We start from the raw sequence: 24,746 nt of genomic DNA, 5'->3' as shown, positions 1-24,746 counted from the left end.
CAGATATAAGGAACAGGATGGGGATAGAAAAAAATTGGAAAATTGGTATTTTGGTTCGAACTATACATCGAAAATGCAGAAACATAAGCATTATTATGTTAATTGTCTTATGTTTTGCGTTTAGTTGCGTTTTACTTTTTATTGCTGTTAATATTTTTACGCTGATCATTTTGTCTTGGTCTCCATAAAAATTCTAAATGATTTTAATCGTGATTTAAATCAGTCATCCGTCAGTCATGTTTTTGCCCCTCATAGCATGGCGGAATGGTCTATATATAATTTTGTGGAGAATCCATTAAAGCTTTGGAGTATATTTAAAACACATATAAGCAATGGCTTTTTAAAGTGCCAACATGGGTCATCCGAGACGATGTTCATGCCACTCCTTTAGGTCGGTCCCCCTCAAACAGTATATAAGTAGGTACAGAGTAAAATACGAGCCCGTTTTCGTCAAGCTCCGAAGAAGCCAACAGAATGATTGGCGAAACGTCAGCAAATACGACTCAACAAAAGGTTTATCCTTTGCATTCGTATATATGTCCTTTTGCGAGTACACTGTAGTCGGACTATTTTATCTACTTATCTGTCTACCCGGATTTTTTTATATTGTTTTTTTTTTAATTAAAAAAAATCGCTTTACAAAAGCTGCTTTTTAAATAAATTCATACACAATGTGTAGTCCGGGCATTCGGGTGCAAGTGTCACAAATATATCTAGTTTTATATAAAAAATATGCATTGACATTAGACATTTCCCAGAAAAATAAGTTTCGCCACCAGGAAACAGTATGACGCTGCATAAAGGTCTGCGCGGTCGATACTTCAGATAAATTTATTGTAATTGATTGTAACTTGTACGTTACCTCCACGTACTCTCCAGTTGTGTTCCTGAAATATGTCAATAACATTAAATTACCTGATATGCATGCTAGTATAGTGCGAGGTTAGCACCAAAATTTCCCGGCCTGACATAGATGCAGCTCCAATATCACGATAAAACTCTGTCTTCTTTTAAATATATATCTTAGTAGGCTGCGAAAAAAAATGGAAGTCTTGCGTCAAATAGTTTTTTATTGACAGCATTTTAAGCAAGACGTGTCCGAAAAAATGTCGCAAATAACGCAAATTGAGTATAGTGCAGTCATAAAGTTTTTGACAAAAGAAGGGTTAGCACCTAAAATTATTAATGAAAGGTTGGATGGTCTGTACGGCCAAAGCTCTCCTTCGTATTCTGTAGTGAAAGAATGAGCAAAACGTTTTCGAATGGGGCAGGAGTCCCTTGAAGATGATTCAAGGACTGGTCGACCAGTGGAGGTCATAACGGAGGATATTGTTGCGATTGTGGAAGAGGTGGTATTGAGTGATCGACCCTTAAAGGTCAATGAAATCTCAGAAATTACTAAGCTTTCGGATACAAGTGTTCGTCGAATCCTGCATGATCATTTAGGTACGCATAAGGTTAGTGCAAGACGGGTTCCTAAAAACCTTTCGGCTATTCAAAAACAACGCCGTGTCGAGTGTGCGCGGTCTTTCTTGGAACTCTATGGGTCGGAACAGAAGCCTGTGATAGAAACTATTGTGACGGGAGATGAAACTATGGTTCTCTATTATGACCCTCTATCGAAAAAAGAATCAATGGAGTGGCGTCGTAAGGGTGAAGCACCTCCAAGAAAATTCAGGATCTGTCGGTCAACAAAAAAAGTGATGGCCACGATCTTTTGGGATTGTGAAGGAATTCTTTTGATAGATTTTAAAGAAGCTAATACCACGGTCAATGGTAAATATTACGCAACATTATTACATAAATTGCGAGACTGCATACGTGTAAAACGTCGAGGAAAACTGACCATACTGCTGGTGTTGCACAAGCTGCCATTTTAGAGTGTGGGTTCCAACAGATAGATCATCCTCCCTATAGTCCAGATATGGCCCGCCGGCGACTATTGTCTGTTTGGATATTTGAAAAAGGACTTACGTGAACGGCGGTTTAACGACGAAGCTGAGTTAAAAGAAGCTCATTTTGCAGACAAACCAAAAGAACATTTTTTAAAGGGATTGAGTTGTTAAGTTAAGGGAGATTATATTGAAAAATAATAAAAAATTGTTACTCTACTTTGTTTCTTTCATATTCGGGCCGGGAAATTTTGGCGCTGCCCTCGTAAATATCATGCTATCTTTTATTTTTACGTAAACCTGTCCCCTACGAAGGTTCAAGAAAGCAATTTGGAAATATTGGAAATGAGCTTAGGGGATGATGACAGACCGACCAACCTGCTGTAATGATATACGGCGACATGCAAAGGGTTAAGCCTATTCCGGCCGCCGTATGAGGTTCTATTTTGCTCTGCCTTATCTTCTACGTGATTCCCCCGGCAAGAACACGACCAGCAAGTGATCGCGCAACAATACGTCTAATTGCAATTGCGCCACAAATTTCAAGTGCCCCGTGTGAAGCGGGGGGTCTTTTTCTTTCGAGTAAGTATATAACTCCGGGATCCATTAAAATGATTAACATTATGTGTTATCGGTACGATTCGCGATAACACAATAGCCGTTATAATGCTTAACATCAGATGTCGATCTGGCTGTGCGTGTTGATAAATCGCGAGAGCAGATCATATTCGTAACGGATCTGACAGCGTCGAAAATTGAAGCGGAATGAGATAAAGTGAGCCGCTTTCGATTGTCTCTCGCGTTAACGCATGAAAAACATTTGCCGTGATTGTCGAAAATCGCAATGAAGGTCGAGGAAACGGGGATACAGCGAGACCAAAACCTCCGTCGTCGCTCGGACCATCATCAGGACCACGAAATCGATTACAGAATCGTTGTACCCGTCACGTTATTCTGCGTCGTCATCGTCGTGCTGATCTTGACCGTGTGGTTCTGTAAGTATGGTCTGTTCATAGATAGAAGAAAGTGACCAATTGCCTTTGACTGGGATTATCCAAGGGTGTTTAATATTCTTTGGTTTGGTATACTACTTAGTTTAAGTTTATTAGTAATCATTCTTGTTTCGTGTATAATACAGCGCGTGTTGAATCGTGTGCGAATTATGCAAAATATGTGCGAGTTTAGTGTATCTCAGGAGATGCTCCCGCCCAAATGTAGAAAACACTATTTTATTGAGACTAAGGAAGTTATAAACGATGTTTATTTGACTCTCATTGGACGTGGTGACAGAAAGCAAGCATCTTTAGAAGAAACGGCCACATTGACGAAAATTCCAACATCAACTGTATGGAAAATTGTGAATAATCCCATTTCAGCGAGGAAAAAAAGAAGCGATGCTGATATTCTCTCGAGTGTAGATGAAAGTGATCGAGATATAATACGGCGCAAAATTTACCAGTTATACAAAGAACAAAGCGAGCCTACATTAGATATCTTAATTGGGAGGCTTGAAAAATATGGAACCGGTGTTAAATGTGGAAGAACTACCTCATGGAAGTGTATTCAACACATGGGTTTTAGATTTAAAAAAATTGACAAAAGGCCAGTTTTAATGGAATCTTTTAGAATTCGGAAATGGCGACTGGAATATCTAGAAAAAATTAGGATTTACAGAGAACAACAAAGGCCAATTATTTACTTGGATGAAACCTGGTTCGACACTTATAATACCCCGGAAAAGGGTTGGGTTGACTCAACTGATAAGTGTAAAACAAACGCGCCATCAAAAAGAGGAAAAAGAATAATTACTTTGCATGCTGTCTCTAAAGATGGTTGGATTCCAAATGAACTTTCTCTGTCTGCGAAAAATATTAAAGATTCTTTTCACGAAGAAATTCATTGAGGTTCTACAAAGTTTGAACCTACAAAAGGAATACGTCTCTGATAATTATGCAAAAAATGTAGGGCATACAATTTTAAGGCTAACCAACTGAAATCTGCCATTCGTCGTAACAATATTTTTCCCCGTGTTAACTCCAATGCCGTCAAACTTACAGAAACAAGTTTTTAACATCCCTCCACAAAGTTGGGCAAATTCTGTTAAACATATAGAAAAAGCAGAACGATCGTATATCCAATTGCATATGGAACAAATAATAATTAGAACAGGCGATGATAGCGATAGTAATACTATATATAATATAATATAATAATATAATATAATATATAATATATTCGAAAACGCATTTTAGCGTGATAATGCGCGTGGCATTTAAAACATCAAATTCTTTTTTTTTTGGGGTGTTGAGAAGCTTATATATGAATATTATGGTTGTAATTAATATTAATTATTAATTACAATCAAATGGTGGGTACTGGGGGGGACTTTACTATCTTCTCGGAGCAACGTAGATATTTCAAAAAAATTAAAAACGAGAATTTTTGAGGAAAATCATGACTTCCATGAAAATTATGAATTGAGGGGGTTGGGGCCAGACTTAATGGTATTTACGAATAGACCTCATTGACCTCCATCTTCGATAAAAATTTCAACCTTCTTGGAGAAACGTAGATATTTAAAAAAAAATAAAAATTCTTAACTTTTTTTTTATTAATAATAATTATTCGAAGATTACGTAAAAGAAATACGAGGACAGCGCCAAAATGTCCAGGCCTGAATATGAAAGAAACAAAGTAGAGCAACAATTTTGTATTATTTTTTAATATAATCCCGCTTAACTTCAATACACTTATTACATCGCTTTATAAACAACTCAATCCCTTAAAAAATATATTCTTTTGGTTTGTCTGCAAAATGAACTAAAACAGCCTCTTTTAACTCAACTTCGTTAAACCGCCGTCCACGTAAGCCCTTTTTCAAAAATCCAAACAAATAATAGTCACTGGGGGCCATATATGGACTATAGAGAGGATGATCTAACTGTTGGAACCCACACTCTAAAATGACAGCTTGTGCAACACCAGCAGTATGGACAGGTGCATTATGGTGCAAAAGACGCACGCCTCTGGTCAATTTTCCTCGACTTTTTACACGTATGCAACCTCGCAATTTATGTAATAATATTGCGTAATATTTACCATTTATCGTGGTATTAGTTTCTTTAAAATCTATCAAAAGAATTCCTTCACAATCCCAAAAGATCGTGGCCATCACCTTTTTTGGCAGACTCTGAATTTTCTTGGAGATGCTTCACCCTTACGACGCCACTCCATTGATTCCTTTTTTGATAGAGGGTCATAATAGAGAACCATAGTTTCATCTCCCGTCACAATAGTTTCTATCACATTCTTCGGTTTCCACCCACAGAGTCCCAAAAATGACCGCGCATACTCGACACGGCGTTGTTTTTGAATAGCCAAAAGGTTTTTAGGAACACATCTTGCACTAACCTTATGCATACCTAAATGATCATGCAGGATTCGACGAACACTTGTAGAAAGCTTAGTAATTTCTGAGATTTCATTGACCTTTAAGCGTCGATCACTCAATACCACCTCTTCCACAATCGCAACAATATCTTCCGTTATGACCTCCATTGGTCGACCAGTTCTTGAATCATCTTCAAGGGACTCTTGCCCCATTCGAAAACGTTTTGCCCATTCTTTCACTACAGAATACGAAGGAGAACTTTGGCCGTACACACGATCCAGCCTTTCTTTAATAATTTTAGGTGCTAACCCTTCTTTTGTTAAAAACTTTATGACTGCTCTATACTCCATTTGCGTTATTTGCGACATTTTTTCGGACACGTCTTGTTTAAAATGTGCGACATTTTTTCGCAGCCTACTAAGATATATATTTAAAAGAAGACAAAAATTTATCGTGATGCTGGATCTGCATCTATGTCAGGGGTGTTCAATGCCAATGTTCCTTCCAATCCTCGAAACACTTCTGGTAAGCACTTTCTCGTATAGCCTTGAGTTCTTCCAGCGAGTTTTTCTGTACCTCCTCAATCGTTATAAACCTCCTTCCTTTCATGGGTGTCATGAGTTTTGGAAACAGGTAAAAGTCGCAGGGGACCATATCCGGTGAATGTGGTGGCTGAGGCATGATTATGGTCTTGTTTTTGGCCAAAAAGTTAGACACAAGCAACGATGAATGAATTGTTACGATAAAAATATTTTGTTTGAATCTATATAAAATATTTTTTTCGTTAAATTGTTCATTTTGGGATACCCTGTATTAAAATAAATTTTACTAAAAGTTCAGATTATCACGAAATTGTATATTTTTACATGACAATTGTTTCGACAACACCGTGTCTTTATCAAATGTAATATTTTCAAACTACCTGCTACTACATATACCGAAAAATGATAAGAAAACCTTAATTAATGTTGTTGTGAGAATTTAAGTTCAATAAAGGAGAGGTATTTAAATCTAATTGATCGTGAAACAATACATTTGGAAGTCTCATTTTGTTAATCTCCATGGCTTCAAATAAATTTAATTTTCTACTTTTTGTGGCTGTATGTAAAATATCAAAGTTGTCAACAAACATGTGTTTTTCTGTGTTTAAGTGTGTAGCATAATTAGAATCTAGACTATTGTTTGTTTTATGTTCGTTAATGCGTTTCTTGAAGGATCTTCCTGTTTGTCCGATATAAATTTTAGGACGAGATCCGCATTTCAACCTGTAGACACCTGATTTTTGAGATTTTGAACATTTCGTTTTATTGTTTTTTAAAAATTTTCCTTTTGTGTTGTTAGTTCTGAAAGCCATTTTTAAACCACATTTTGACAAATGTTATGAAACATTTTCACTAGGTTCTCCTATGTATGTAATTGTTTTAAATTGTTCATGTTCTGTATTAGGTTTCAGATAAATAGAGTTTACTGTTGTGCCTGGATTTGTTTTTTATTTATAATTTTATCTATAATGGACGGATTGTAGCCGTTTTCAGTGCTAACTCCACACTATTTAGTGACAAAGACAAATATTTTTCAACAATTATGAATCCACAACAAGTTGAATTACATAAAGAAAATATGCCCATTAGACCAGTCGTGTCTGATGTAACAGTTCCAGCAGTTACACATTCAACAATATTAGTAAATATTTTAAAGTTCCGCACAGATTTTAAACCAAAATTTGCAATAAAAAATTCTTTTGAACTAATCAACAAAATTAAAGATATCAAAATCCCTTCTAACGTAACACTATTGTCTTTTGACGTACAAAACTTATTTCCCAGTATTCCACTTATGGATGTGATAGATTTAGTAGATTTCACCCCAGCTCCGAAACAGGTTAATCCATTTGTGAAACAAGATTTATTAGATTGCTTAATAGTATCTGTAGACCAACATTATTTTGAATTTAATGGACAGATTTACATCTCTAAGGAAGGTTTGATTATGGGAAACCCACTTAGTCCTTTGTTAGCCGAGATTTTTATGGATAGTTTGGACAGTATCATACTAGAACATACTTTAAGTATGTGATTTCTTTGCTTGCTTTGTTGGAACGGACAGACAATTTTAATTCTTTTTTAAATTACATTAACTCATTACATAATAGTATAAATTTCACTATCGAGGTTGAACAGCATAACTTTATTAATTTTTTAGACTTAATTATTACGAAAACGCAAAACAAATTAGACTTTTCCATTTACCATAAACCTTCACACACGGACACAGTCATACATAACAGCTCAAATCACCCTTATACATACATAATCGGTGCATTTCACTCTTTTATACACAGACTTCTCTTAATACGCCACTCTCAACAGAAAATTACAAAAAAGAACTTGATATCATTAAATATATTGCACTGAACAACGGCTATAATCCGCCCATTATAGATAAAATTATAAATAAAAAACAAATCCAGACAACTCTATTTATCCGAAACTTAATACAGAACACGAACAATTTAAATAATTACATACACAGGAGAACCCAGTGAAAAAGTTTCAAAACATTTGTCAAAATATGGTTTAAAAATAGCTTTCAGAACTAACAACACAATAGAAAAATTTTTAAAAAACAAGAAAACGCAATGTCGAAAATCTCAAAAATCAGGTGTCTGCAGGTTGAAATGCGGATCTTGTCCTAAAATTTATATTGGACAAGCAGGTAGAAAACCCATTAACTAACATAACACAGAACACATAAACACAGAAAAACACATTTTTGACTACAATTTTGATATTTTACATACAGCCACAAATTAAATTTATTGGAAGCCATGGAGATTAACAAAAGGGACATTCAAATGTATTGCTTAACGATTATTGAACTTAGGTTCTGACAACAATAATTTTATTGTCATTTTTCGGTATATATACTATCAGGTAGTTTGTAAATATTACATTTGATAGAGACAGGGTGTTGTCGAAACAATTGTCATGTAAAAATATATAATATCGTGAAAATAACTTTTAATTCGTATTTATTTTGAAAAATGGATTTTCATCAAGTAAAAGCCATCTCAGTTCAATACCCTGCATTATTATTTTTGTATTTAATTAAATATAATTATTTCAAAATGTTTCTACATTTTGCGCAGTGTTATTAAACAGTTTTCACGATTTAATTAAAAACTGTTTGTAAATATAAAGTTTTTCTGTGAACACTCTGTATAACAATTATATTTTTATTAATATTAAGTAAAATTTATTGGCATTACAAAAAAATCGAATTAGTCAAACACCTAGGGTTTCCCTCGCCCACTGTGCGACGTCTTTAGCCACGTGTCCAATAGCAATTCGACGATTTTTCAACACCATTTGCTTCACTTCTTCAACGCTTTCATCAGTTATTGACGTGCTGGTGCGTCCAGTACGAGGTTCGTCATCGGCATCTTCTCGGCCATGATAGAACAGCTTGTACCACTTATAAACATTTTTTTTTGTTCAAAGTAGATTCACCATATGCCGTTGTCAACATTTCAAGTCGTTTGCAGGACTGTATTCCATATCGAATGTACGGAGCGAGCCCAATAAATTCGCAAAATAAGGAATTAGGCTTGTTGACTCCTGGTTGGTTAATGTTGACTAGTGATAAATTAACTGTTAATAAAATTAAGTGAGTGATAAATTTAATAACAATGTGATCTAATTTAATTCAATTTCAATTAAATATTAATATGAACTTCGGATTAACTAGTAAGTTAAGATGCATACGCACAAATTTCTCAAATTAGTTGTGCATTTAATACATTTTTGATTGTATCATCTAATTGCTGAAATAAATGTTACTACTACTACTACTACTACTTTTGGATCGTTTCAAATTGAAAAATCTCGATTTTTTAAAATAACACATATTTTTTTTTTTTGAAAATTCTTACAAAAACCCATACTTACACGACAAAAAATTTTATGAACTCAGTTGTCAGGCAAAATTTTGACAATGTCATTTTGTCACGGCTAACTACATAGCCCATGTCTTAGACAGAAAGAAGGGTAAATATCGGTACACTTAAAGTAAATTGCGAAGTATTAACAGTAGATATATGACATACATAATTAAAGTAGTAGGTTTTTGTAAGACCTTTCAGAATGCTGCAATGAAGGGCGGAAGTAGGGGCGGCCGTGGTCAAGGGACAGGAGCATCTTTTATCAAATCACGTGGTACTATATGTCGACTACGTTGGAGAAGAATTAATTTTTATGCATGACAATGCTAGGCCACACACCGCAACTGTCGTGCAAGATTACATTACAGAAGTCGGCTTTCGAATTGTGGAAAAAACATATTAAATTGTCTTTCAAAAGGTATATCTCAAAAGTTCCTACAATTTCTGTGCACGCAAGTTTATATTCGATTATTTTGAACATCCTGTAGCATCGAATTCAAATTCCGGCATCTTTGGATAACGCTAATATCAAATAGGAGTGGTTTAAAAATGTGCAATCGGAAGTGTGAGAATTGGATTTTTTTTAGAAAAATTAAAATATTGGAAAAACTATTAGGTTTAGTTATGTATTATTATTAATAAAAACGTTGAAAATTTTTAAAACGGATTCAAAACAAAATATAAAAATAGATGTTCAATTTCTTTTTTTTGAGCCTCCCTGCACACTTCATAATAATTTGAAATTATACGTCAACAATTGCCTTGCCATTCTTGACAAATGCAAAGGTCCCAAAGAGACTGAATAATGTATAATGCACCAAGTTTGATAAAAGCCATTTTAGTCACGAGTTTCATTTGCCACGAGCGGAGCGAGTGCCTAATAAACGAAAGTTGAAGTTTATCGACATGCTGAATATTAAATTGTTTCAACGACCATTAGTTTCTGGGTATATTTTTACAACAGGGCGTGAATACATTCACCCGGTGAAGTGGCCGTTAGAATTGTGAACGTCAAAATACCGTGGCTAAAATCTACGTATTCATTATGATCCCAATATTTGTAAAAAAAAATTCTAGAACATTTGGGAACACATCCGAAATCAATAAATTTTAAAACTGTGCTTATTATTTGCTTTAGAAGATACGTATTTCTAGCCAGCATTGGTAAAATATGTTTTTAAAATGTTTATACCTAGAATATCGGTTCAGCAATGATTTTGCGCTGGTAAATTGCTACAAATTTACCATTTGGAAAAGTATGTTAGGCGATTCAAAATTCAACAGAAATAAAAATAAGAATCAGAATAAAAAATAGTTGCTGTTGTAGTATCTAGGGGGCGCTTTTTACGGACGCTGGTTTTATTGGTCGTTGACAAAGTTTTGTTTGGATTTAAAATGTATTTTATTTCATTTAGACAGGAGAAAGCGCATACAGCATGGACAAATACGACGAAGAAGAATCCTAACAGCATCATCTCCCTCGGTATATGTAATTCCAGAAGAGATAAGCGGTAAGTTGATAATATGCTGGGTTGTTGTCCTTTTGAAAAGACAAAACAGGGTTTTTCGAGTTCATTTCAAAGAAAAAAACTTGAAATGAACGTATTGTGAGATTGTACAGAGTGTAATTTTTAAAAATACAGAACTTTTTAATACTATCTGTAATGGCACTCTAGATACGTTAATGAAACAAACTTACGACTAATTGAAATTTTAAATCAAGACTATCGGCGGCTTTTTTTAATGTGAAACTAAGCCTCAAGATAAAATTAAAAAAAAAAGGAGATATAGATCTTTTAATGCGATTTCCAAACAACGAAAGCGAATAATACAGTAACGACGTAAACTAATCAATAACAATCGCATAAAATCGTACCTTTTCGCGTTCCAGACCAAATCAGATCGCCCGAAGATGTCATGAGGAGATATCAAAGGAGCGCTTCGTACAACAGTCAGGTCTATCTGGTTCCGTTCAGCGCTTTGCCACCGGACTTCGGTGAGACGCGCACTCAAAAAATTAACAACCACCCGACATTATGTTTTCTCAGATTTCGCGTCACGTGACGTCGACGTGAAAGCAGATTATGTCGTTCTTAAAGACTTGAAAGCGCTGGAAACGTCCCAGCAACGGGATTCGTCCCCCGATGTGAATCACTGCTACCAACCTCAAGTGTCTTACTATTCAGACGGGACACTAACGACCACTAGTGTCGTGTACCGGCAACAAGCTCCGTACAATCCGAATTTTTGCGGGTGACTTTTTTTTATTCTTTGTGTATCCATTTAAGAAATTTTAGTGCTGTGATTTTAAACATAATTATATAAACCTGACTTGAAACTGTTTATTTAATTTTAAATAATAAGAAAATTGTAAGCGAGCGATACATTTTAAAATATATACCTACCATTTTTTCTTAAACAAACATCTTTTATTTTAAATAATGTATGTACATTCCCTTTTATGTTTATTGCCCTAATGATATCGCACAAACGTTGTTTGCGAAATTTATCAAATCCGACAATGTTGTAAACTTAAATCTCCGCAAATAATATATAAATACCTAATATTAAGTCATTTTAATATGACCCTTTACATCCGAACGTGGTCTAAACGTGATTTATTCAAAAATAGTAAACAGTGGGATGAGTCAAATATAGGGCTTTCTTTAATTTCGATTTTCGATCTAAATAATTCCGAATGGAGAATAATTATATTCATATAGAGCGACTAGTCTTTCCGCGTACAAATACATTACAATTTTACTTTTAAATAACAAGTGATTTTTGTTCAAACTTTGTTATCGAAAGCTGCTTGTTGTGATTAATAAACGTCGCCAAATTGCCGCAGATATTAATTTTGTCATTGGTAACTACGTGACTTATGACGTTACATTTTTTGATTCAATCTAACCAACTTACCGGTTGAGGTCCGTGTAAGGAAAACTGTAAAACCGCAGCACGTTTCGAAACCACCTTTAGAATGTATTGTGGCCCGCAACACGAAATAGGCTAGCTGCACCTGATAAATATTTTTGAAAATTCAGGCGAACTTATATGTAAACAAAGCGTTAAATATTTACGGTAATCCAACGACAATTCCATGGAACCCAGACATAAAAGAGCTTAGGTTAGTTTAACAATCCGCACGGGCTGACATTGTGACGTCATCAGTTAAGCACCCAATTTTAATATAAATAACTTTTGCTTCAAATTTAAAATTCATGCGAAGGGCTTTATTTTCGAGAGCCTTAGAAAACAATTCATATGCAATTAGGTTAGGTTTGTTTGCGTTTCTTTCTTTAGATATGTATATGTCAAATAATGATAATTCTAGTCAATTTTTCTAGGATTTACAGTACCAAGAGTGGTTCAATACACTTAATTCAAATCGTGAACTGAGGGCATACAAACTCATTACAGAATAAATTAATCTGAAAGAGCCATCTTGAAACCTATCAGGTAAATAAAAAATGCCGTTATCAGATTTAGACAGCACTGGCAAAGTTCTACGTGAGAAAACGTCTGTTGATATGTGGTATGCATAATTTAAACATACGTAAGCAAATATGTACGTGATATCTCAAGTTCCTGCAGACAGTTTTCTTTTCGCTTTGTACTCAAAATACCAAACATTTTTTGGCATTTCGCAAGTAAAATCTAGTAAAATTTTAATTAGTAGTTTGCAAAATTGTTGTTTATGCTTTCTATCCACTTATTTTAAGTAAAGTTTCACTCTTATCACATTTCTAATCTACAGTCTGTGTACAATTTTTACTGGCGATCTAATCTAGTAATTTCCACAATCTTTCTACGGATTTGTGGTATTTGAAAACCAAACAATATATATCAAAAAACTATTTAATTACAATAAACTATAATGATGTAATAAAATTGTAAAAATATTGCAATTGCTAACTTACCATAATTGTGAAGATTAGAAAACATTTTGTGTTTTTTATTGGAATTTCATTGACTTAGCTCAGTGAAGGAAATTTCACTTTCTACCAAATCATGACAAAAAGATTTTTTTCGGAATTAAAAAAAAACTAATAGAAACACAAAATACTAAAATTTAAATATATAGTTTTTTTTTAAATTTCGTGGTCTTTTTGGAATGTCAGAAAATTGAGCAAAAATAATATATGCATATTTTGTTTATTTACATAAATACAATATAATACAATAATATAACAGCCAATAAGACTTCTTAATTATAAGTGGATCAACATTTAAGTTTTTATCACACAGATATCCATTACATTTATTACTAAATCGTACTTTTCATATTAAATATAATTTATTTTGGACATATTTATTTTTTGAAAATACCCCTTGAATCTGTGAAGGCCTTACTACAAAAATATATTTAACCAATTAATATAACAAAAATAATAATAAATAAAATCAGGATGCAGTTCCCTGGACACAAATTAATATTAAGCTTCTTTATATAATAAAATTTCCCATAAAAAAAAATTTCCCATTTTGGAATGATTTTAGCAGAATTTGAAATTAATTTCATTGCCGTTGCAGGAAGCACATCTCAGTGATTTGTTTTAGCTCTGCAAATTTTCCCATATAATTAATAATAATTAGTTGATTTTTGGTGATAGCAAACGGATTAGCAAGCATTCATTTCCTGCACTTTATTTCAAAGATCTTATTTTCAAAAATTGAACTGAGGTGGCTTTTACTTGATGAAAATCCATTTATCAAAATAAATAAGAACTAAAAGTTCAGATTTCCATGAAATTATATATTATGACATGACAATTGTTTCGACAACACCGTGTCTTTATCAAATGTCACATATATAATTTCGTGAAAATCTGAACTTTTAGTTCTTATTTATCTTATTTTCACTTGTTCAAAGCAACTTCTAAAATACCATTTATTTATCCCATAACCATTGAAAGCATCAACTTTACTGGGGGGCAGGCCTACCCGAAGCTGATCTTTAACAGTCTTAATCTCATCAGTTCATGTTACATTTTTGAACATAAAGGCAGTGAAGTCATTAAAAAGCTGAGACTTTAATCCGATGTATTCCTTTGAAATGAAACATGTTAGGGTGCTTAATGTATCAAAAATAGTGAAACAATAGGGGATGTAGGCTTAAAAGTATTCAATTTTAGAGCTAATATAGTCGAAAGAACGAAACTAACCAAACTAGCCTAGGTATACATAAAAGATGATACGAACCAGATCTCTTATAACCTTGCTTTTTTTTTACTTGTTAGACCTTTCTTTGTTTTTAAATATATGAATAAATATACATTTATTTGTCGCTTTTATCATTGTCAGTATTTTTTTTTCCTTGAGAAGGCTTCTGCAAGTAGATTAGTTATTATCCCACATCACACTCATGAAAAAAATATTTTGAATACAGCTAAAACAAAATAATGCTAACACAACAATAATTTTAAAACAATTCAAATAAACTTAAGTCACAGTCTGAGCAAACAAATGGGATTCCAATAGCAACATGCAGCTTGAGATAATCCTTGCATTTTTGATTTGCAATATAAATCCTCAGATATACAACAAAAAGTTGCAAACAGCATCTTAACTTGACACTTAAAACAAAAGCTTTGACTAAAGTAAAAATTAATTAACGTAGTGACTTAACTTTAATAATTTGGGTTGTAAGGCGCCTGTTTCCCATAAGCTTCTCTTGATGGAGGTGGTTGAATAGGTGGTTGTGCCATTGCTACATCATACGGGGGAGGATATGCACCTCCTACTTGGGGCGGATATGGAGCTCCCATCCCCGGAACCGGACCAGGCGGATAAGGCGCACCCGCGTTCGGAGGATAAGGGGGTCCGCCAGGTGGAGGATAAACACCTAAATTTTGATTTATTCAATATGACATAGGCAACGAAAGATAGAATTATTACCAGGCGGTGGCTGGGGCATCGGCATCATAGTTTGCGGTGGGTAGTTGTAAGGGGTCGGTCCTTGGTGGACAGGATAAGGGGGATTGACTAATGGAGATTGGTGAACAGGTTGAGTAGTAACCGTCACATTTGTACCATCTAAAAAAGAAAAAAAAAAGAAAATTCTCTATATTCAACTACCAACAATTATCAAGATTGAATAGCAAAACGTGATTTACTCACTTGGTTGGCCATATACAAAACCGGGGCGTCGTTTCTTGCAGCACCAGCCACAAATACTTAAGATTATCAAGCAAATTATTATAAATGCTATGGGACCTATGATATCCATTGCTATAGAAATTTCAAAACTCCAAATTTAATTTTCGAAAATGTTCACAGCCATTCACTTTCCTGTCTCAAGAGAACACACCGAAAGTGTTTTCAGGTGCAATATTTATGCGATACTCACACTCTTGCTTCAAGGAACTAATCCATTCTTAATTCTAAGAATGAAACCAAAAACTATCAAAACATGAAAGAAAAACCACTAGCACCATAGAAGCATAATGGTTAGTCTTATTATATACACAGCACAGCTTACAAATTGGTAAGATCAAAAGCACTCGTGACCGTACCACTGTTGCCGGTTCAATATTTGCGATTGAGATTAATATTAATTATAAGGGTTATTTAATTTTAAAACCGCGTCATTAAACGTGATTCATTAGGATGATTAACGCTTGAAAAGTTTTGTGTGCAAATATTGTGGTGGTAATAATATTAAATTAATTTTTTCCTGCAAGTACAATGTTTGCATTTCTCTGTTAAAATTTTATTGGGCTGGAGTCAATAGATAATAAAATAAAAATAAAATAAAGCATTTATATGGTTACTTAACAGGTACTCCTCATTTATAGTTAAAAAGTTTTTTCTTTTAAATATTTAAATATAAAATTTGATAATTGCTCAAAAAAGGTTTAAAAAATATTTTCAACTCCTTTTGAGCAAATATAATTTCAATACACCATCCCAAATCATTTAATTGTACTGAACTCGATTTTTATTAGTAAGTTTTCCTATATATAATCCAAACCTTGATAATAGGGATTCCGTCTTGATGTGTTGTCGCTATCCTTGCAACAAAGACAGCACAATCCTAAAATATATTTAATATTCCAACAAGTTTCATATCAACATTACCAAATAATCTAATGTTTACCTATGCAAAGACCACATTCACAACAAATTCTGCAAATGTCGCAGCATTGGATGCAATCATCTACATCACCCATTTCACACAGGTTTGATTAATGAAATATTGACTAATTTCAATGATTGTTTCTGCGATTGTTAAATATGTTCAAAGAAACTTCTAACGTAAATGATGGATATAGTTAGCAACAGATAACACTAAACACAGACACTAAAATATAGGGAACCCTAGAAAGCATTAGAATCTTAGATAAAGGCTTCTTCTTCTAGTCATTATTTCTGTTGGCCAAAGTTATTTGAATCAATCGGTTAGATTTCGCAAGGTAGTGGTAGGTGTAATGCTACGAAATTAAAAATAAAAATTAAAAGAAATTTCAACTCCATAAAAGGGATTTAAATTCTTAAAACTCGTAAAAGCTTTCTAAATGTTAGGGAAGAACGGTTCAATTTATTCGTTTTAAGCACCTCAAGTTCTCGATAATTGATAATAATACTCGATGCATATCTTTAATGATAAGTGATAAGGAATAAATATTAAAAGAAGAGAACTTTTCAGTTAAATTAGTTTTTACAATTTTTGTGTTCTATGATATTTAATATGTTTTGGAGATAGGGGTATATTTTTTAAAAATTTATAACTGTAGTCTAAATTCAAATCATTTCCAAAGTTATTCTTAGGAAAGATGGGAGTCCCGGCATTTTTTCGTTGGCTAAGCCGTAAATACCCGTCCGTTATTGTGCCGTGTGTTGAACAAAAAGTAAGGTTAAGTCATTCTCTTGGTATTTTTGAAGTATTTACAACAAATTGTTTTAGGCCGTGGATGTAAATGGAACGCGAATACCAACAAATTCATGCGAGCCGAATCCAAACGGGGTTGAATTTGACAATTTGTATCTTGATATGAACGGTATTATACACCCCTGTACACATCCTGAAGATAAGCCTGCTCCAAAGAACGAAGATGAAATGATGATTGCTATATTCGAATGTATTGATCGGCTCTTTAATATAGTTAGACCCCGCAAATTGTTGTATATGGCTATTGATGGGGTCGCCCCTAGGGCCAAAATGAATCAGCAAAGGTCTCGTCGTTTCCGAGCATCAAAGGAAACAGTAGAAAAAGTAAATGAAATTAAGAGGATTAGGGCGGAACTGCTGCTCAAGGGTTGTGAATTGCCACCAGAGAAACCTAAAGAGGAACACTTCGATTCCAATTGTATTACTCCTGGTACACCTTTTATGGCCCGTTTGTCAGAATGTCTGCATTATTACATTCATGACAGGTTGAACAATGATCCCGGGTGGAGGGGAATAAAGGTTATTTTGTCTGACGCAAATGTGCCAGGAGAAGGAGAGCATAAAATTATGGACTATATCAGAAAACAAAGGGCTCAGCCGGATCATGATCCAAATACTCAGCATGTCCTGTGTGGTGCTGATGCCGATTTAATTATGTTAGGTTTGGCTACACATGAACCTAACTTTACGATTATACGGGAAGAATTTAAGCCTAATAAACCAAGACCTTGCGATATTTGTGGTCAATTAGGTACGTTTACTATCTAAAATTGTTTTCTTGTTTTTTTTTTAATTGTACATTTGACTGTACTGTTTTACTTTTAGGTCATGAAATGAAAGACTGTATTGGAGGAGTTCGTAGTGAATATGGAGAAGAACCGCTACAAACTATAAGTGCCGAAACAGATTTTATTTTTGTAAGATTATGCGTGCTGCGGGAGTACTTGGAAAAAGAACTTAGCATGCCGAATCTGCCTTTCAAATATGAGTTTGAAAGAGTACTGGACGACTGGGTTTTTATGTGTTTTTTTGTTGGTAATGATTTTCTACCACACTTGCCAAGCTTGGAAATCAGAGAAGGCGCTATAGATCGCCTGATTCGTTTGTATAAGGACTGTGTCTATAAGACAGGGGTATGGTATTTTGTGTCATTTGGTATGTGATGTTTCTTGATTTGAATATTTCAGGGTTATCTTACCGATAGCGGAGACGTGAATCTGGAAAGGGTTCAAATGATAATGTTAGAGCTAGGAAAAGCTGAAGATGAAATTTTCAAAACTAGACAACAAAAAGAGCTGCAGTTTAAGGCACGGGAAAAGGCCAAAAAAAGGAGGTCTGATGGCTATTCAGATTACAGGCCAAATTGGAATCTCATAAAAAATACCCAATTTGCGCCAAGGGTAACATTACATTGGAAATTGGGAACCCAGAAAAGTGGTATCTTTTTTTTTTAAGGCAATAGGTCAGGAGCAGGCAGTCCAAAATGCTCGACAGGAGGCCTACAATATAAGAAGGGCCGGTATGCATACTCAGTCTAATTCACAAGTCGATAGTGGCCTCCAAGGTACCGACGCAAAGACTGCTCTACAGAGCATGTTTAGACCTGCCGGTCAAGATGATTCTCAATCAAATGTTGCTTCCAATAAGCGCAAGTTCGATCAAGTCGATAATGATAGCGACGACGATCAGGCTCATGACGAAGTGCGTTTGTGGGAGGATGGGTTTAAGGACAGATATTACGAGTCCAAGTTCGATGTTGCCCCGAAGCAATTGGAGTTTAGGTATGTAATATTGTGTGAGAAAGTAATCAATCTTCATTCAAGTCACTAAGCTTACATTAGAAATTCCTCTCTTGGAGAAGATAAACGATATTAATATCTTTTGACTTAAATTTGTATGAATTTTCTGTAGCATCTTCAAAATTTGAGTATTTTGAAATAAATAAATAAAACAAATCTAATCTAAAATATTGGAGAGTAAGATATTATTATTAAACAGCTTGTAACAGGATAAGATAAGCGTACCTTTTTATTTTATCTTTCTTTTTTCGTATGTCTAATATTCGTCTTTTCACCTTTCGCATTTCACCTTTTGATTATTGAATCATGCAATCCGGATTACAAGGTACATTGGGTACATTTTCGCAAAATACGAATACATTCACTGACATGACTGTCAGAATTGACAAACGTCAAAATTTAAAGCGTGGGAAATATCTCCGAAAACATCCAATTGCTCCCAAACCCGTGCGGTAAAATCCCGGAAATGTCCGAAGTGACTCGGCTTCGTGGGAAACGAAACTGACGTGGTAAAGTGACACTTCCCGCACACTAGGTCGGTGGGTAATTAGGTATTTTACAGACGGGAGTAGAAAAACAATATTTTTAAAATAAAAATATGTTTATGTTTGACTTATTAGCAAACAATGTTGATGGTTGAATTATTGTCGAAGTAATTACATAAATTATATAAAAACGTACGCTAGAATCATGATGTTTTAAATGAAGAAAATATTCGATGAAGCTCATCCAGTGTCCTCTATTACTAGAGTATATAAAGAGACAGGTATTTTTCAGGGATGAATCCATTCAGTTCTGAAAGAATATATATATATATATATATATATATATATATATATATATATATATATATATATATATATATATATATATATATAATGTATTTAAATTTCAAACTGAAAAACTAAGCGCAGAACTAGGTCCAAGGAGTTTTGTTTGGATTTTTTAAATAGATATAATGAGAATAATAATTTTTTGAAAAACATTGTATGGACTGATGAAAGAAAGGGTTGTAATAGGTAAAATGCGCGATATTGGTCTTTAAATAATCCTAGACAAATGCACGAAATAAAAACCCAGGGGTATCAATTAATTAACGTCGGATATTTATAGATCAAAAGTTAACTGGAGGTTATTATTTGTAACTCTTAGAACATTAAATAGAACAATATATAGAAGATTTACCCCTAAATATATCAGCGCTGATTATATGGCAGCAAGACGGTGCCCCTCCGCACAATGTTGTGCAAGTTAAAAATTTTCTTAAAATGGAATATCCCAAGGGTTGGATAGGAAACGGCGGAACTATGGATTGGCCAGCCAACAGCCCCGTCTTAACTTTAATGGATTTTTTCTTTTGGGAACACATAAAAAAATAGAGTGTATGAGAAATGCGTTCAGGAAAATGGTGGTCACATACAGAAGTATTTAAAATGTTTAAAGAATTTTTTACTTTCGCGTGTCTTGTCATTTCCAATGTTTTTTTTCTACTTTAATTTGTCAAAGACGAGTCTACTAAAATATAAAGTGTGTCACATCATATAACACATAAATACAGGGTGTTCCAAAAAACTTACCTATTAACTCGGTACATTTTATTTTTTTGTTTACCTTGATATCTCAAAAAAGAAAAAAGTTACAGTACATAACTTAAGCTTGGCGTCAATCCGGACTAGTCAAATATCTGGATTATCGAATCTACTGGAAATTTTATGATTATGACACTAAGGCTTGATTTTTACGTGCCAGGTATTCTGTTGCTCTCCATTACGTCAGAGGTTTGTGTTGGGTTCTTCGGTACTATTATCAGGGATGCGCTTCCTGGAAATGGTATTATCCCTATCATTATGCCCCGTTTGCGTCGGACTTTTGTAATATCGCCGGTCTCAGCACCGAATTCGAAGCAGATACCAAACCCGTGAGTACGAACCGTGAAAAATAAATATGTTGTTTAATTTTTTCGTTATAGTTCAATCCCTTGGAGCAACTGATGGGCGTATTTCCGGCAGCCAGTAGCAAACACGTACCCGAACCATTTGCCAAACTAATGTCCGATCCTGTACGCTCAGAAAATTATAATGTTCTGTTAATTTTAAACCGAAATCATTTCAGGCGTCTCCGATCATCGATTTTTACCCGGACGATTTCAAAATCGACCTGAACGGCAAGAAATTCGCGTGGCAGGGGGTCGCCCTGTTGCCCTTCGTCGACGAAGAGCGCTTATTCAAAGCCCTGAAGCCCTATTACGATCAACTGAGCGAGGCGGAGAAAAAACGTAATGTCAGAGGTGACGACAGGTTATACGTCTCAGTGAAAAACGAAGGCTACGACATGCTCAGCAATCTGTATAAAGCGAAGATCGATGAAAACGCGGAAAACGCGATTTCCATCGAAGGAATGCGCGGCACCGTGTTACTGTCCGACGATAGGGTGGAGATCGACGGGTGAGTGTGATGTGAGACTGATTTTTCTGTATACAGTGAACGCCCGTATAAGCAACTCATTTCCCATAAAAAAAATTCTTATTAGAAAAAGTTGCTTATAGGGAAAAATGAAGTATAAAAATACTCACCCTCTGGAAATTATTTTTACTTATTTCTTTTACTAACCAAACTGCGTAGAATAAATAAATTCACTTTTATTTTGCAAAAGAAAACATTGTATTATTATTATCATATAAGCGAAGTTATTAGCTATATTAAAAAAAAAAACAAATCACAACAAAACAAAACAAAAGGAACGTTTCGTTCTCAGTTCTCGTCTTTTGGTTTTTCTTGAATAGCTTTCGAACCGTTGGAGTTACAAAATTGAAATTTGCCTCCTTTTGAACCGTACACGTAATACATAAGCCTGTAAGAAAAGGCTTCCATCCGACGCCGGCATCCATCTTTTCTTCGCGATTTTCGACTGTTTTTTGAACATTGCTATGAAACACGATAAGTGTCCGAAATTTGAAGCAATCGACTTCATATTTAGCACGTCTATGCAGCTTTGCCCCGTGACGGAACCTATTGAAAATGGGGAGGTTGGGTGGTCGGGAAGTATTCTAAAAAAAATAAAAAATAGCGTATGCAAGAGTCTACAAAAAACATTTTTCAAAAACTGTTTACGAGACCAAAAAAATTCTTGAACCAGAAGAAGCAGAAGATACGGCTCTATAAACTTTTATTCTTGACAATTTTACAAAAATATACAGGGTGCGCCGCAAATTCAAAAAAACTGAAACATTTTTTAAAATGAAAAAAAAAAAAAAATAAAACGTTATTTTTTTAGAATGTGACTGTATTTCACAATATCAACTAAGCAATGTTAGAAATGAATTTTATGATCGCTTAGGATATTGTTTAACTACTAATCGTAGGTTGTTTGAATATTTGGTTAAAAAATAATGTTTATTTTAAATCATGTCTTTTTTTAGTAATATTTTGTAGCCCTATTTTTATTATAATTATTAATTATTTTTAAAAAGACTTGAAGGTCAAATTTATAGTCATTCTTTGAAGCTTCTTTGTTGCTTAAATCGTTCTTTAAATGAACTTCATGCCAAGAACGCTTTAAGTGGTAAGAAGGTCTTAAGAACCGAATATGAATTCGAACCTAAGAAAATTAGTATATTATGGAACAATTAAGGTAAAGGTAATTGAAGATCAAATTGAAGGCGTGGGAAATATCTCCGAAATCATCCGATTGATCCCAAAGCCGTGCGGTAAAATCCCGGAAATGTCCGAAGTGGCTCGGATCCGTGGGAAACGAAACTGACGTGGTAAAGTGACGCTTCCCGCACGCTAGATCGGTGTGTAATTAGGTATTTTCGAGACGGGAGTTCAAAAACATAATTATATACCTACATACTAAGTCTATTTGAAATGTGTGAAGCCAAATGTGCTTATTGCGCACCAACCTTTATTTGATATGTCATCGTCCAGCTTGGAAATAGCATCACAAAAAATATTTGCTGCTGTTCTTTGTTGTACTGACCTTTTGAAATTTTGCCACCATATTTAATTCAATAACTGAAGATTGGCTAATTAAAATTTATTAAAACTCGGCACATGAGTTAATCATACAGATCTCGTCAAAAAGTCATATTAGAACTTTTACTACAAAATGTACAGCCAATATTTGGGCACCTAAAAATTTACATGGGATTTCCTATGTTCCGTTCGCCAATGCATCAGTGTGATTTTTTTTTTCCAGTAGAAGCCTGACGTCACCGGTGAAGGGGTTGCCCCCCGTTCACGGTAACATAGTTGTGTGCGTGCGATTTCGCGATCCGAAGTACGGCAAAGGGTTCGTGTTTCCCGCGAGAAAGTTGAAGGGCGCCAAAGACCCGCCCAGAGTGTTGAAACCGGAAGATTTGAGTCCCCAGGAGAATCGACAATGGAGATCGCAGATCGGTATGGCCCCTGCCACTCAGAGGTGAGTTGAAATGAAACGTTGAAACAAATTAATTATCGAGTACATCAAATCGAGGGTGTTTTTCTTCTTCTTCTTTTTTACCACCTCCTTTAGATCGGCTACCAAAATGACAATCTCTGAGGTGCAGTAATTCACATTTGTCATTATATGACCAAAATATTCGAGTTTTCTTCTCTCGATGGTGTGGGTGAGCTCGGTTTGTTTAAGTATGAAGTGTATATTTATCAGTTACTTACACACACCTTTTTTCCAGTAAAGGTATTCATCATAGTGAAAAATACTGCAAAGGGACATAAATGATTCACTTTCAAAGCTTTTCTGTTACTACCGTTAATTACATATAAAAGTTTTTATATTAATGAATATATGAAAATAAGGTAACAAATGAAGGCAGCAATCCTCTAGCCTGGTGGTTTATAATTCATGAAAATAGAGGCACCAAGGGGTCAAACACTAAGTCTTCCTTACCTATTAGAACGTTAATGCTCTTAATAACGACTTTGTAAATTTATCTAATGAAATAATTAATAACTTACCGAGTAGTAGATATAGGAATGAATATAAATGCAGTGAAAACTGCCCTTCTTTTAAATTTGATAAGATTTTAATCGGTTGAAGGACATTGTTCGATACTTTAAAAAATAAATGTAGCTTTGATCACAAAATCACAACAAAATCCAATAACGTACTTAATCAAAGAAATATTTGACTCTAATATATTTCCTGATGTGCCTAAAATATCCTATACATAATGGCGGCGAATTAACACCCAACAATTTCCGACCTATCTCTTTGGTAACCATTTTTCAAAGGTTGTTCAATGAAAATACAGATTATGAAACACTTAGAGGGGAACAATCGACTCTATTAATCCTCTATCGGAGATAATAAGGGCCACGAAAAAAGGAATGTACATTAATTTTGCCTTCTGTAATATAAAAAAGTGTTTGGATTGTGTTTCTCATTCGGTATTGGTCAATAAGTTGGAAAAATTTAATTTTGATACTTGAGTAAGAGTTATCAATATGTGGCATGTGGACAGAAAACATTCAGCATTTTGAGGGTGTTGAACGGCATCTCTCAGAATTTGGTTCTAGGTCCAGTATTATTTTCAATGTACATTAATGACATTTATCATCATAAACTTCAAAACTGTAAGAAGGCTAGAATAAGTTTATTTGCTGATACCACCACTATATCAATAGCAGACGATGAAATCCATATTTCAAAAAATAAAATTATAAACTGTTTACTGTATGCTTATGATGACAATACTAGGGGACAAAATAGATTATCTCTTGATTCTGTGAGGCCCGAATCAAACAGAGCCAGTGCCAATTACTAAATTTTCCAACCACATACGTCCACCATTGAAATCCTTGTCCCGAAAACAGTTAATTGCTCAAGTCAAAAA

The 24,746-nt window shown here is 34.4% G+C and overlaps 3 protein-coding genes across 7 annotated transcripts in view; 2 read left to right on the top strand and 1 right to left on the bottom strand.

Annotated features, from left to right (window-relative positions):
- The first annotated feature begins 2,532 nt into the window (after positions 1 to 2,532).
- On the top strand, positions 2,533 to 12,115 carry LOC132706669 (uncharacterized). The gene is made up of 4 exons (XM_060678147.1): positions 2,533 to 2,887; positions 10,639 to 10,734; positions 11,115 to 11,219; positions 11,272 to 12,115. Exons 1-4 carry the CDS (start codon positions 2,737 to 2,739, stop codon positions 11,478 to 11,480), a joined length of 561 nt encoding a protein of 186 aa, XP_060534130.1. The 5' UTR covers positions 2,533 to 2,736; the 3' UTR covers positions 11,481 to 12,115.
- A 1,257-nt stretch (positions 12,116 to 13,372) lies between these two features.
- On the bottom strand, positions 13,373 to 16,551 carry LOC132708061 (uncharacterized). Of its 4 annotated transcripts, XM_060680166.1 has the most exons (5): positions 16,323 to 16,546; positions 16,197 to 16,259; positions 15,344 to 15,606; positions 15,122 to 15,259; positions 13,373 to 15,068 (listed from the first exon to the last, which is right to left on the bottom strand). In XM_060680166.1, exons 3-5 carry the CDS (start codon positions 15,450 to 15,452, stop codon positions 14,854 to 14,856), a joined length of 462 nt encoding a protein of 153 aa, XP_060536149.1. In that variant the 5' UTR covers positions 15,453 to 15,606; positions 16,197 to 16,259; positions 16,323 to 16,546; the 3' UTR covers positions 13,373 to 14,853. The 4 variants fall into 4 exon arrangements, with proteins under 4 accessions (XP_060536149.1, XP_060536147.1, XP_060536150.1 ...); XM_060680164.1 differs by lacking the exon at positions 15,344 to 15,606 and having other exon boundaries at positions 16,323 to 16,551; XM_060680167.1 differs by lacking the exons at positions 16,197 to 16,259; positions 16,323 to 16,546 and having other exon boundaries at positions 15,344 to 15,514; positions 15,573 to 16,187.
- A 343-nt stretch (positions 16,552 to 16,894) lies between these two features.
- The window catches only part of LOC132707977 (5'-3' exoribonuclease 2 homolog), a 41,211-nt gene continuing 33,359 nt past the window's right edge, over positions 16,895 to 24,746 (top strand). Inside the window, exons 1-9 of one of the 2 annotated variants that reach the window (XM_060680026.1) lie at positions 16,895 to 17,073; positions 17,130 to 17,865; positions 17,940 to 18,247; positions 18,302 to 18,514; positions 18,570 to 18,895; positions 20,663 to 20,831; positions 20,883 to 20,972; positions 21,026 to 21,357; positions 23,114 to 23,332. In XM_060680026.1, coding sequence (XP_060536009.1) covers positions 16,999 to 17,073; positions 17,130 to 17,865; positions 17,940 to 18,247; positions 18,302 to 18,514; positions 18,570 to 18,895; positions 20,663 to 20,831; positions 20,883 to 20,972; positions 21,026 to 21,357; positions 23,114 to 23,332 — 2,468 coding nt within the window. In that variant the 5' untranslated portion in view covers positions 16,895 to 16,998. Of the gene's footprint in view, positions 17,074 to 17,129; positions 17,866 to 17,939; positions 18,248 to 18,301; positions 18,515 to 18,569; positions 18,896 to 20,662; positions 20,832 to 20,882; positions 20,973 to 21,025; positions 21,358 to 23,110; positions 23,333 to 24,746 lie in introns of both variants that reach the window. The other variant, XM_060680025.1, reaches the window with a different exon arrangement.

This window comes from Cylas formicarius, unplaced genomic scaffold, assembly GCF_029955315.1.
Source record: "Cylas formicarius isolate icCylForm1 unplaced genomic scaffold, icCylForm1.1 PGA_scaffold_10__41_contigs__length_53128322, whole genome shotgun sequence".
Classification (NCBI taxonomy): domain Eukaryota; kingdom Metazoa; phylum Arthropoda; class Insecta; order Coleoptera; family Brentidae; genus Cylas; species Cylas formicarius.
This window is presented reverse-complemented; position numbering and strand designations above follow the sequence as displayed.

Excerpts from the sequence above, each read along its gene's own strand:
- LOC132706669 (XM_060678147.1), top strand. The coding sequence starts at position 2,737 with ATGAAGGTCGAGGAAACGGGGATACAGCGAGACCAAAACCTCCGTCGT. Across the intron at positions 2,888-10,638 it reads GATCTTGACCGTGTGGTTCT|ACAGGAGAAAGCGCATACAG; the intron begins GTAAGTATGGTC and ends TATTTCATTTAG. Across the intron at positions 11,220-11,271 it reads CGCTTTGCCACCGGACTTCG|ATTTCGCGTCACGTGACGTC; the intron begins GTGAGACGCGCA and ends ATGTTTTCTCAG.
- LOC132708061 (XM_060680164.1), bottom strand. The coding sequence starts at position 16,395 with ATGGGTGATGTAGATGATTGCATCCAATGCTGCGACATTTGCAGAATT. Across the intron at positions 16,260-16,322 it reads TGAATGTGGTCTTTGCATAG|GATTGTGCTGTCTTTGTTGC; the intron begins GTAAACATTAGA and ends AATATATTTTAG. Across the intron at positions 15,260-16,196 it reads ACGGAATCCCTATTATCAAG|ATGGTACAAATGTGACGGTT; the intron begins GTTTGGATTATA and ends TTTCTTTTTTAG.